Source organism: Apium graveolens, chromosome 5 (genome assembly GCF_009905375.1).
Source record: "Apium graveolens cultivar Ventura chromosome 5, ASM990537v1, whole genome shotgun sequence".
Classification (NCBI taxonomy): domain Eukaryota; kingdom Viridiplantae; phylum Streptophyta; class Magnoliopsida; order Apiales; family Apiaceae; genus Apium; species Apium graveolens.
In genome coordinates, this window is record NC_133651.1 from 223,149,959 (window position 1) to 223,163,941 (window position 13,983).

At 43.2% G+C, this 13,983-nt stretch overlaps 1 protein-coding gene across 1 annotated transcript; it reads right to left on the minus strand.

Moving 5' to 3' along the window:
• Positions 1 to 10,217: 10,217 nt before the first annotated feature.
• LOC141724871 (uncharacterized) lies at positions 10,218 to 12,784 on the minus strand. Its single transcript, XM_074527159.1, has 2 exons — positions 11,237 to 12,784; positions 10,218 to 11,130 (listed from the first exon to the last, which is right to left on the minus strand). Exons 1-2 carry the CDS (start codon positions 11,678 to 11,680, stop codon positions 10,648 to 10,650), a joined length of 927 nt encoding a protein of 308 aa, XP_074383260.1. The 5' UTR covers positions 11,681 to 12,784; the 3' UTR covers positions 10,218 to 10,647.
• Positions 12,785 to 13,983: the final 1,199 nt, after the last annotated feature.

The following is a 13,983-nucleotide window of genomic DNA, read 5'->3' on the forward strand; positions in this document are numbered from 1 at the left end:
CTAGTTTAACATTTAAATTCTAACATCACACCCGAAACAATCCGCTAAATAACACACCCATAACATAGACATGCCTATAAAGTGGACTGAATACTTAAAAAATAATCCGTCGAATGAAGACGCACATGAGATATGCATACAACTAAAATGGATATGCATGCAACTAAAATGGACTGAATACTCCAAAAATATAATCGAACCTTTTTCAATAAAATCCTCTTCAGAACTATTCCGTGAGCCTTAACCATCGCCAATTGGCTTAGCATACTATTTATAGGCTAATCTGCAAGGAGATGATGAGGCTTCAGTTATTGATTAAAGATCAAAAGAAGTCCTCACAACTTTAATACTAACAGGGAATGTGAGAAGTTCTCACAACTTTAATACTACAACAGGGAATATGAGGACTTTAATCCACACATCTTATAACCCCTGCAAGTATGTGTACACACAACTGTAGACGACATGACATAAATCCAAAATAAGAATTTATGATTATGTCTTCTGAGTCAGAGTCTGTCGCTTAAATTCGGTTTACCTTAGTTCACGTAGTTTGCAGGTTATTGCGTGAGCCCGTAAGATTTACCCAATGCGCACCCTAGGCTGCGGGTTACCTACGATGATAAAAAAAAACCCTCTAATATTGCAATAATAAATCTAAGAAATTTGTAACAAAATAGGCTGCATCAGAGGACGAGAGAGAACCAAATCCAGGGGAATGAGTAGCGCTCCGTAAGCCCACCGGATTTTTACTTTATGTAGATATAAGATACTTCTATTTCATTTAGAACTCTATATTACCTTTTTAACGATATATTACTTAATTTTATCGTATTTTGATTATACCATAACATTATTATATTATATTTATCATATTATTATGAATAAATTTAATAAAAAAGTTCCGGGCCCGTGCTTAGCAGGTTTTATCTACTATTATAGTAAATATTGCATGATAACATGTAGTCTGATGATTAATATTTAAGATTTGTACACACAGGCCTATCATGTCATAAATCATAGTAATAATATTTTTATTATCACGAAACAAGAAAAGTTAGGGAAATTTGAATATTTCGAACATGAAAAGGCTCAAATTTATGTATAAGACTTGTCAAGCTCAGGCCCGTGATCTGTTGTATAATGAGCTGAGAAAGGATAAGGCCTCATTCAAGATTGGGTGTTTGTAGAGAAAGTTCACACTAACCTACTCAAAATATAATCTTTGCCCAATCCAGAAAAATGCTTTATCTATATAAAAATGTAAAATACGTATGCAACAAATTTTTTTCCTAAATTTATGCAAAATTATTTTTAATGGCTAAAAAGTATAATTTTTTTGGTCAGATAATGGGTAAAGAAATTATGAGAATACAAACGTCATAAAAAGAACTACTGTATAACAGTGAAAATATGTTTCATTTACACGTTCCATATAATTTTTGCAAAATTTATTTAACAAAAGTTATTTCCTTTTTTCTAGTTCAGCAAGCTATTTTTGAAAGGAAAAGAAAAGAAAGCTAAATAATTAGGAAAGAAAAATTTGTATATTTGTCTTGGAATTTTTTTCTTCCTGCAGAAATATCAAATTTTGATCTTTTTTTCAAGTCCTAGTTTGGGGAATACATTTAAAAGAAAACAAACGAATATGAAGGTCATGGTTAACTCATCAGACGTTAAACATAAAGCATCATAATATTAATACCACACCATAGTATATCTATATAATCGAATGCATGTTCCTTTCCTTATAATTTGTCTATCATAAGCAACAAAAACATGAAATCAACAGACCACATAACACAATGTCCATAAGAAATTAAAAATAAAATTGCAGTGATCGTTAAATTTGAGTTAATGCCTGGCGCATCGGGTAACAACAGTGCAGGCACGTCTATAAGTATTGGCCCTCCCACTCTGTTGGCAATTGTAATAAGTGTTGGCATTATTAATCTAAACTATATTTTGCCAAGGTGTTTTATACTGTTTCTGTTGTTGCTGGTTTGCAGCACTGTTTGATACATTGGACTTGGTCATTCAGCATTAGCATGTTTGTAGGAGAAGTAGTGGAATAATCCGTAGTGGCATATTGTTATTACGAAAACTGTTGCATTAGTTCCTATTTTCTAGCTTATCATTTGTACGCTCTTTCTATTTAGATGTAATGTTCTCTTTGAAATAAAACAGTCAATTCCAGCTTATCTCGGTTTCTCTTAGTTTTCATTCATAAAATTGTTTATATTGCAACAATAAGACTGTCCACGTCTGCTGCATGGTACACTGTTCTTACTGAGTGCACCATAGCTTATGTATCTTTTTCCACCCAAGTTCCTTCTGACTGATTCAGATTCCATCATCATTTCCTCATTTGGATCGATCATGTCTCCCACGACAAGTCCCCCGTCTCCCTTGTGGCCAAAAAGTCCTAGTTGAACGTGGAAAGGGGAATGTGATGACTCGACAGCCAGGAGGACAACCAAGACGGGAACCGGAAATCGAGCCATTGGGATGCAGGAATAAAGTTGGAAAGGTGTCCCGGCCCTTCAGGTGAGAGGAAGGGAAGATTAAAAGGTTATATGATTGAAAAGGATATATGAATTGGAAAATGTAAAAAAATGTTGTTTTGATTAATTTGGAGGTGAGTTAACGTGATTTACGTACGATAGCTGATAGGGCATAGCAGACCCGGGTATGCTTCAACTTGGACTAAATGGAGGAAGGCTCAACCAGCATGCTAAGACCCCCCTCTCCCAGGCCAATCAAACATAGGAGCCCAGGCCCGGGCCTATCCTACTTCCCGGATCCGGATCCGCCTGCATACCCGGGTCCGGATCAGGGCTAAAACCACAGTGAGGGAGGTCCCATCAAGCACATGCACATCCCGCAACCCGCCAAGCAAAGGTACGTGGGCACGTGACTATGACAGCTATGGACAACCAGCGCACTAGACAAGCACTGCGCGTGTCAGAGGCCGTTTGGACACTCTGGAGGTGGTCCTCCCCTGGACACGTGTAAACAATCCACCCAAGCCAGGCGTCCTCTGGTCCCAGACATCCAACGGCCCAGATTTAGAGGTAACTACCCCTAAACCCTACCTTGGGGCTATATATACCCCCAAGACTGAAGGGTTTAGGGGTTGGAAAATATTTTTTACTCTTACACATTCACACTCTCCCATACACTCAAAAACATACAGCAGCCACCACATGTATACAACCACACACAAACACACAGCAGCCTCAAGGATGACATAAATATATATATACCTTCATCTTCTCCAAAGCCTGTTCTTATTCTTACACCGGAGGCGCCGTGGGAGCCAAACCCCCCTTCCGGTGTTGTTTTGCAGGCGCCCAACCTACAGCTACACCTCTCTCACGCACGGAAGGTCCAGGAACGCCAACGGACGGAGCCACCCGCTCTCCGGAGTTATCATTTGGCGCTAGAAGGAGGTGCTCCATCCTTGGGTCTCGGTGCCCCTGGATTCATCTTCATCAGCAAACTCTTGAGAGAGTCCACTTTCAAACCTGTAAGAACATAAACAACCAAACCCTTTCTTGAATATGAGTTTTCATTTTAGCCACATTTGTATGAGTTTCTTGCTTTAGGCCGTGGTTGTGTGAGCCCGCCCTTGTTTGTTAAGTTTTAGTTGTTTAGGGTTTGATAATCTTGGTAATCTCGAAGCCTGGGGTTTAATAGTCTTGGTGATTTAAAACCCAGAACTGTTTTAGCTTGCGTATTTTCTTTTGTGTTCAAGAGCCTGCTGTTCTTGTTTGGTATTATTGTTAGCGAAACCCAGAAAGTTTGCTTCTTGTTATTCTGGAAAATTTTTGTAATATTCAAAAAAGCAACCCCAGATCCACATTTGTAGCCTCAAATCTTGGTCAGTTGTTTGTACATTTGTGGTGATGGCAAGAGCAGGAAAAAGTACAGCTGGTAGGCCCTCTGCCAGTACACATATTCAGGATCAAGACCCCTCTCAAGTTCAAGAACCTGGGGGAGACAGGGAGACCTTCCAGGAGCAACCACTGACACAGCATACACCAATCAGGGATGCTAGAAATGTCATAGAGCTAAATCAGTACAAGTACACCAATGTTCCAGTTGCAGAGGAGCATATGGCTAACTTAACAAGCCATGAACTTGCTGAAGCAATCAGGCTCTACAGAGATGAACAAGCCCGGGCTCAGATGGAATTTGAACAAGATGATGAGCAAGAAGAGTCCGGGGACTCTCAGCAATCCAGGAGATCTGTCTTCGACCGAATTGGGGCTAAGGCAAAAAAGAATCAAAAAGAGCCTAGTAAAAAGGAGACAGAAGCAACCAGAAAGAAAAAGTTAGAAGAAATCAGAGAAAAGATAAGAAAAGAAGAAGAAGAAAAGCTAGAGCAAAAAATTCAGAAAAGAATGCAGGTGGAGGAGGAGAGGCTCCTCGCTAAGACAAGAGGCAAAAGAACTCGGAGGGACCCTACCCCCGAACTTATTTCTGATGACGAAGAGGAGGGTCAGAAAGATCTCAAGGACATGATTTACGAGCTCCAGAGAAAAATGGAGAAAGAATCCGGGGTGGAAGTTGGGGAGACCCTAACGCCCTTCAGTCACTCCCTAGAAGCCATCCCTCGACAGAAAAATCTCAAACATTACAACTTTGACTCTTTCGACGGACTTGGGGATCCGGAAGAGCACCTCAACTACTTTGAACAAATAGCTCAGATATACTATTACAATGACTTGACGAAATCTAGATTCTTCGCCTCGACCCTCAAAGGGGGGGCTCAAAGATGGTTCAGCAGGATCCCATCAAGAAGCATCCACTCCTGGAAAGAGTTCAGAGGAGCCTTCCTTAGAAGATTCAGAGCCAATAAGACACATGAAATGCACATGTGCCACCTGGAGACAATCCGCCAATATGATAACGAAGCACTTTCAGCCTATATGCGGAGGTTCCAGGAAGCCATTAACAAAGTCTCGAATCTCGATGAAAGGGAGGCTCTAAGCATATTTCGAAGAAACCTGGATCCAGAACACAATGAGAGGTATATTGTGGAGTTGATAAACAAAGAGCCCCAAAGCCTGGCCGCGGCGTATTCCATGGCAGCCCGGTTCATAAAAGAAACAGATGTTCTCCAGGCGATGAGAATGACTCGGAATGGAGGGAACAGGAACAAATCTTCTGATGACCGACCGAAAGGGGGTTACCATCAGGAGAAAAAGTTCAAACAAAGCAACCAAACCCAGCAAACAAATGTGGTGCAAAGCACCCCAATTTTCCAAAGATTGGGTCCTAAAACAGAGTCCAAAAGTGATCCCGGTCCCCCTAGGCAGCAAAGGGAGCCCAGGCAAGAGCCAGAGTGGACACAACTAAACAGAACCCGGGAAGAGATACTGAAGGAGATCAAGGGAAAGCCATTCTACTATCCTCCAAAGCCAATGCAGACTCCGCCAGAGAGCAGGCCTTACAACAGGCAGTGCGACTATCATGAAACCCATGGGCACAAGACTGAAAATTGTCTCTCTTTAAAATACTTCATCGAAGATCAAGTCAAGAAAGGCAACTTGAATCAATACATCTCAAGGGAGAAAAATCAGAGAGAGGAAAGACAAAGAAAAGGTAAGAATGTGGTAAATGTGGTCCTGGGAGGCTCACATTCTCCCCCGAGGAGCCCGGGCTCAGGAGATGAGGTATTCTCAATCCAATCCTACCCGGAGATGATGATCTCATTCAGCAGCAAAGATTATGAAGGGGTCAACCCAAATCACAACGAAGCCTTGGTGGTAACACTCGACATCTTTGATAACGAAGTGAGAAGGATGCTGATCGATAATGGATCTTCAGTAAATATACTCTTCAAGCATACTGTGGACAGGATGAAACTTGGGAGCGTACGCTCCAATGAATGCCAAGAGGACCCTCTGTATGGGTTCGGGAACAACTTGGTCCCGATCCAGGGAACTTTATACTTGCCAGTCGTATTCGGATCAGGCTCAAACCAAGTTACCCATGTGATAAAGTTCTACGTGATCAATACTCCTTCATCCTACAACGGCATAATCGGGCGCTCGGCATTGACCAGGATCCAAGCAATCACCTCCATATCACATTTGAAAATCAAATTCCCAACTCCGACCGGGGTAGGAGAAATCAAGGGAGACTATGAAGTAGCTGAAAGATGTTACAGCCAGGCTCTGGTAATGGCTGAAACCCACCAAGACAACAAGAGAAAGGCCGTGGTACTCCGGAAACAACAAAGTATTAAGAAACATCGCCCCCACTCAAGGGACGATGCGAGGAAAGAAGTTCAGGTAATAGAGTCCCTCTCAAATCCGAAAGCAACCAAACCAAGCTCAAAAGAGCAAAAAACCAACCAAGTCACAGAAGGGATTGAATTGAACCTAGGCCTTGGCCAGATCAACCCTACTGTGCAAGCAACCAACCCTGAAACAATTGAAAAAGGGAAAAGCAACCAAAATGAGATGGGAGCCCAGGCTCAAATTTATATGAAGAAGAATACAGAGGCTCGGATCCAAAAGATGGTTTCAAAAACGGCTCAATCCAAGATAGAGGCCGCTGTTGAAACAGAAGCAATCCTGATCAATAGAAGCGATCCTTCAAAAAAGATAAAGATAGGGTCCGGACTCGAAGCTAACTTCAGAAAAGAACTGGTGTCACTACTCCAAGGGTACTCTGATATATTCGCCTGGACCCCGAAAGAAATGCCCGGTTTGGATGAATCCATAGCAATGCATAGCTTGGACGTCAATCCAGAGAGGAGACCAGTCAAGCAAAAGAGAAGAAATTTTGCCCCGGAAAGGCAGAAAGCGATTGATGAGGAAATTGAGAAATTACTAAAAGCTGGAATAATATGCGAAGTTAAATATCCAGAATGGCTGGCAAATGTGGTGATGGTGAAAAAACCAAACGGAAAGTGGAGAATGTGTATCGATTACACAGATTTGAACAGTGCATGCCCCAAAGATCCCTACCCCTTGCCAAATATTGATCAACTGATCGATGCAACCTCTGGGCATGTCATGCTAAGCTTCATGGACGCCTACTCGGGTTACAACCAGATCAGGATGAATCCCAGAGACATTTTAAAGACAGCATTCATAACCCACAGGGCGGTCTATGCCTATGTGATGCTGCCATTTGGATTGACTAATGCGGGAACAACATATCAAAGGGCAATGAATAAAATCTTCAAGGACCAGATTGGAAGAAACCTGGAATCCTATGTAGACGATATGATCGCAAAATCCACAAGCATAGCCGGCCACATTGGAGACCTGAGAGAGTGCTTCGACAACTTGAGGAAATACTCACTCAGGCTCAATCCAGAAAAATGCACATTTGGTGTAGGGGCAGGAAAATTTCTGGGATTCATGATAAGCAACCGAGGAATTGAGGCCAACCCAGAAAAAATAAAGGCAATACAAGAGATGAAGGCCCCAAGAACACAAAAAGATGTGCAGAAGCTAGCAGGATCACTGGCCGCACTCAGAAGATTCATCTCCAAGCTAGCTGAGAGATGCCTACCCTTCTTCGACCTGTTAAAAGGAGCAACCAATAAGAGAGAAGTTAATTGGAGCCCAGAATGCCAAAGAGCATTTGAAGAAGTAAAAAGGTACCTTTCTCAACCCCCTGTATTAACAAAAGCTCAACCCGGGGAGCCCCTATCCCTTTATCTTTCAGCAGGGGCCCTGGCAGTTGGGGCAGCGTTGATCAGGGAAGAGCATGGCAAACAGCAACCAGTTTATTACGTAAGCCAAGTGCTAAAAGATGCAGAGACCCGTTACCCGAGCCTAGAAAAGTTTGCCTACGCATTAGTCACAGCATCCAGGAAACTCAGACACTACTTTCAGGGAAGGGAAATACGGGTGGTAACAAATCAACCATTAAGGAAGATAATACACAAGCCAGATATCTCAGGGAGGTTGGTAAATTGGGCAGTTGAGCTGAGTCAGTTCAACCTCACTTTCATTCCTAGAACAGCAATCAAAGCCCAGGCTCTAGCTGATTTCATCATAGAATGCAATTTCCCGGAAGAAGAGCCCGTGCCCATGTGCATTGAGACTGAGACAAACACAGATCAAGAAACAGAAGCCTGGGCTCTCAACGTTGATGGTTCTTCAACAAATGAAAGATCAGGAGCCGGGCTCATCCTAAAGAGCCCGGAAGGGTTCACAATCCAAACAGCAATATCCTTTGCATTCTCAGCAACAAACAACCAGGCAGAGTACGAGGCTTTGACTGCAGGATTGAAGTTAGCAAGAACACTCAGGATCCAGAATCTCAAAATCTACAGCGATTCCCAGATCGTCGTAAAGCAAACAAACGGGGAGTACATAGCCAAGGATCCAGTTCTAGCCAAATACCAGGCTCTGGTCCAAAACTACCTGGCCTCCATACCAAAAGTCCAAGTCATCCAAATCAGCAGAGAGGAGAATTCAGAAGCTGACTCATTATCTAAACTTGTTCAAAATTCATCCGACCTGGATTGCTCCGTCTACTTCGAAGAATTACAGAAGCCAAGCACAGAATCCGAGGAAGTTATGGAAATAGGAAACAGTCCGAATTGGATGACCCCATTCATTAACTACTTGGAGAAGGGAGAGCTCCCCGAACATAAAGGAAATGCTCAAAGGTTAAAGGCAAAAGCTTCAAAATTCTTCATGGAAGAGGGAATACTCTATCGCCGGACCTTTTCCTCCCCAATTCTCAAATGCATAGGCCCAGGAGAGGCACAATACTGCCTCATGGAAGTTCACGAAGGAATATGCGGGGACCACATGTCCGCAAAAGCACTAGCTCATAAAATCATAAGGCAAGGGTACTACTGGCCTACCATCCACCAGGACTCGATAAACTTTGTGAAAAAATGCAAGGAATGCCAACTCTTCAGCAATGTGACGCGGATGAGCCCAGTCTTACCCTCCTCAGTCTTGTCACCAATCCCATTCGCTGTATGGGGAATTGATATCATGGGACCCTTTCCCAGAGCCAGAGGAGACCTCAGGTACTTACTAGTCTCAATCGACTATATGACGAAGTGGGTAGAGGCAAAGGCAATGAGAACAATAAATCAACAAGACTGCATCAAATTCATGAACAACATATTTATGAGGTTTGGGATCCCAAGAGTACTTGTCTCAGACAACGGTCCGCAGTTCGTCGGTTCAGAATTTGAATCCTACCTTCAAGAGCGGGGTATCCGGCATAAAAAGTCATCTGTAGCCTACCCTCAAGGGAATGGCCAAGTCGAGGTAACTAATCGAATACTTCTCAGGGGGATAGAGAAGAGACTCAGAGAGAGCAAAACCAAATGGCCAGAAGAATTGCCTAATGTACTTTGGGCATACAGAACAAGCCCCAGAACTAGTACAGGAGAAACCCCCTTCAAGCTGGCTTATGGAACTGAAGCAATGCTACCAATTGAAATAGGATCCCCCTCCCATCGAGCAATCAACTTTGATGAGATAGCAAATGAGGAGGGGCTCAGAACGAATATCGAGCTAATCGACGAAGTCCGAGACCAGGCAGTTGCAAGAATGGAAAAATATAAGCAGAAAACAAGAGAGTACTTCAGCAAGAAGTCCCGGGTCAAAAACTTTCAAGTGGGAGATCTGGTCCTACGAGACACAGAAGCTTCAGATCCCACTAATACCGGAAAGCTAATGCCAAAGTGGGAAGGCCCGTACAAAGTCAAGGAAGTTTTAAGGCCAGGAACATACAAGCTCATGAAAATGGATGACTCTGAAGTACCTAATACATGGCATGGAATCAGGCTCAGAAAGTTTTACCAGTAGAAAAGCAACCAAAAGCAACCAGAACTTGTAGCCTATGGCAAGCAACCAATCTATGATCCGATATTTTGTATGAAAAAATTTGCAAATCAATGAAAAGAATTTCCCCTTCTCAGAAAGTTATTAATTTTAAATTACCAGTTATGGAAGCAAATTACAACCCGGGTACCTTCTCACACCCGGGTTCGAAGCAAAAAACGAAAGCAACCACTATCTGCTTAGAAAAATTCTAAGAAGATGGAGCAATCACCAATCCGGTTTAGACATACCCGGATTGAAAGCAAATTCAAATTCAAAAAACAACCCGGATTAGAATTCAAATTCGGGTAAAAAACCCGGATTAACATTCAAATCCAGGTTGCAAACAATCATTATGTACTTAAAGCAAAGAAGCAAACACCAACCCGGGTGGCAAACAATCATATACCCGGATCGAAAGCAAAATTAAAAATAACCAAAACAAAAAGCAAAAAACAACCCGGATTCAAATTCAAATCCGAGTTGCAAACAATCATTATGTAATTTAATTTTTTCAAATATAAGAAGCAAAAAAGCAAACATCAATCCGGACACCGTCCCATACCCGGACCAAACCAGATATGAAACCAGTCCGGATTAGGGGCCATGACAAGGATCCGGATCGCACAAAAAAAAACCAAAGATGGAAGAAAAGCGAAATTTTCAAATGAAGTTCAAAGCCTAGTCCGAATCAATGATCCGGATTGACAACAATCCGAGATAAATCCAAATATTACAAGGATCAAATCAAAGTACGAAACAAAGAAATTCTAGAAAGGAAATTACATGGGCCGGGCCCGAGAAGCCTTGCAAGGCTGATCCGGATCTAGAGGAAACTGGGGCTCGGACCATCATATGGTTCCGGTTCCCCTTGACCCTGCTCGACAGCAGCCTTCGCAGCAAGGAACTCTTGAATAAAGCTATCCCACGAAGCAAAAGGGTCAGTCTTGATATGGCGCTCTGCCACAACCCAGGATCTGCGTACCTCGGGAACCCCGGCTTGAGCAACCTCGAAGTCATAGATATCGCTGGCCTTGAACTCAGCAATTATGGCATCCTTGTTCAAATTCTCCTTTGCAGCAAGCTCCGCCTTTAGCCTCTCAACTTCTTGGGCCAGCCCGTCAGCCCGGGTCTCAGAGTCTTTCAACTTCTCGTTCAGCCCGGTCTCAACCACCCGGAACCCCTCCCGGGCCTCCTCCAGCTCACCCCTAAGGGAATCAGAGAGCATCTTCTCAGCCTTAGTCCGGTTATTAGCCTCCTTGAGCTCAGTGAAGGCAACATCGGAGCAAATGGAAATTGCACTCCCAATCTGAGAAACAAAAAAAAAAAAAAAAAAACAACAAATCTATGAGCAAAGTAAAAGGTAGACAAAAGGACATGACCCGGAACTAAGAACATAAAAAATCAGAAATTACCTGCCCCCATTGGCCTGTTACCCGTTTCAAGGCGGCAGCCATGTTGTAGCCCTCAACTTCCTCCCAGTCTTCTTCGGATGGGATACTGGACATGAATCCGGCCAAATCAGCAAGGCTCTTAGTCCCTATCCGGACAGGAGCCCCATCCGGGCCCTTACCCTCCGAGTCGCATAAGACCCGTTCGGAAACAACAGTTTTTCCGCGGGGAGGCTTTCCCGGGGCGGATTTCCTCTTCTTCGAAGGAGGCCCCTCATCAGATATTTCCTGGACGTCCGGGTCCTTGGCCAAAGGAGCGTTACCCGGATCAGAAACGTTCCGGGGAGCAGAAGATTCGGCACCGCCCTCTACATCCGCAGATCCGGATCCGGTACCTGGGGCCCCTTTTGTTGTCTTGTAGGCCAAGCCCAAAGAGTTGAAGGCCGCTGCATAAGCTGAAGAAGACATTATGGCTCGGAATGCAGGGTTATAATGCGGCAAACCTGAGAAATAGAAGAAGAAAACTATCAGATCAGGACTAATAAAAATGAAGACTACCAAACTGGAAATGAAGTAATACAGGGAGCCCGGACCATGAAAAGACTTTTTACGCAAATTAGGAAAAGCAGGGGGGTCCGGATCAAAGACCTAAACAGGCGTTGATCCGGACCAAAAATTACAAGTTACAAGCAAAAGAAAGGTAATCCGGTTCTCCAAGCTTGGATGGAGACCCGGATCAAAAAAAAAAAGAACTTACAGCCAAGTTGGAACATGAGTTTATGGTTCATAAACGTATCCCGGGTTGGCTGGAACCCGAGACTACCACAAAATTTTCTAACTTGGTCTAAAGCCTCCCCCTCTAAGATCTCTGGGTTGAATTTCGTCTTAACCTCCCCAGTCGTAAAATAAGGAAGATACTCCAAATCGTAACCCTTCAACATCAGTATCTCCCCATTCCAATGCTTCAAAGAGGTCTGATGCATAACTGGTTTGGACCTACCCGGACCGAATCCGCACTCTGTTGCCCGGAACCTCAGCTCGTAGAAAGGTTTCTGGCTTGACCTAGAAAGGTAAAAAATCTGGTGGAATAACTTGAAGGTAGGAAGGAGCCCGGACTTGTTGCAGCAAGCTATGAACCAGGTCATAGACTTGATCCCATTCGGAGTTATCTGCATAGGAGAAATCCTGTAGACATACTTACAAAGGTGCTTCAGAAAAATGTGCCACCTGGGGCTCCACCCGGACCTTAGATGCTCCAGCCAAACCGGAACAAAACCATCCGCAGGACGATGGAAGATCCTCTCATACGGTTCGGGCCACCTCCAAGCAATATCACTGGTTAATTGAAAAGCAGCCCGGATCGCCTTATCCATATCACCCGGGTCAGCCTCAGCATGAAAATCCTTCAGCTGGTAATGATCCCGGTTGATCCCAAAGGAAGCAAAAGCTGCTTCCAGAGCACCTTGGTCATAAATACCCGGGTGCCCATCCTCGTGCCTCTCATATCTGACCCGGGTATAATAAATGCTATCCTCGAACCCGGGCGGCTTTCTCACGAAATGGTACTTAATATCAGACCAGCGACCCTCTGGCGTAAAAATAATAGAGTTTTCTGGAAGCCTCTTGAACCGGAAGCTCGTAATTGTTCCCACGGACCCAGACCCCTTTCTAACCATCTCGCCCTGGATCTGTTCTCTACCAGACGAATCCGGATCACTCTCTTCTTCAGAAAAGTTGGGATAGCAGTTGTATACTTTCCTAGCTCGCTCTTTGATCCGGACCATATACCTATTAAAATGGAGGTCAGTTATTCTGGGCCCTACAAATTTTATGTTTCTTCCTAAGTGGTCCGGATCAGGTACGTTATTTTATCATAACCTAATGATCCGGACCACCAATGCAAGTCCAACCCGGAAAAACATCAACGATCCGGATCATGTTAACCAAAAATAAATATCAAAACAACCATGGACCCGGACCTTTGCGGTAAACACCCAGATCCGGATCAATAGCAACCAAAAACTACCAAAACAGCTAAAAAAAAAAAAAAAAAAAAAAAAAAAAAAAAAAAAAAAAAAAAAAAAAAAAAAAAAAAAAAAAAAAAAAAAAAAAAACCCAAATCACACAATCTTACCATAAACCTCCCCCAAACCCGGATCCTGTACCCTCTACCCGGATCAAAGTCAAAACCCTAACCCACAAACAGCGACTTCGAGAATCAAAAAGCAAAAAATGCACAGCAAACATATACATACATATATTTCCCTCAAGAACACGAAGAACAGCCACAGAGAAAAAATATACTAAACCCAGAAAAATCTAACCCAAAACCCAATTTTTCGAGCAAAAACATCGCCAAAAAATCCAAACACCTACAGATCCAAGCAAAATAAACAACAAAACAAAACAAACTACAAAGGCCGATTTGAATTTTCGATTCGCGAATAGGAGATGAAACTCGAGCATGCAACAATCTAAAGAAATATCACGAGAAACCAAAAAAGTAAAAGCAAGAAGAAAAAGGCTTACAGATTTGTCGAACACAAGTGCAAGCAGAATGGCGATGAAAAACCCAAAGAAATTCCAAGACGTCGAAGAACTCCGAGGGAATTAAAAGAAGGCGAAGAGACTTTTTGTTTTTGGGTGAGAATAAAAAATGAAATGGAACACTGGAGGCAGCCTTTTATAGGCCCAGGAAAGAGTAACTCCCCTGCCACGTGGCGTCCAAGCACTGGTTCACCCAACAGTTACAAAAAAAAATATATACACAT

What these genes read in the sequence shown, in the direction of transcription:
- LOC141724871 (XM_074527159.1), bottom strand. Translation starts at nt 11,680, where the DNA reads ATGTCTTCTTCAGCTTATGCAGCGGCCTTCAACTCTTTGGGCTTGGCC. An exon ending in TAACAGGCCAATGGGGGCAG is followed by an intron (nt 11,131 to 11,236) that starts GTAATTTCTGAT and finishes TTTGTTTCTCAG; the next exon opens with ATTGGGAGTGCAATTTCCAT.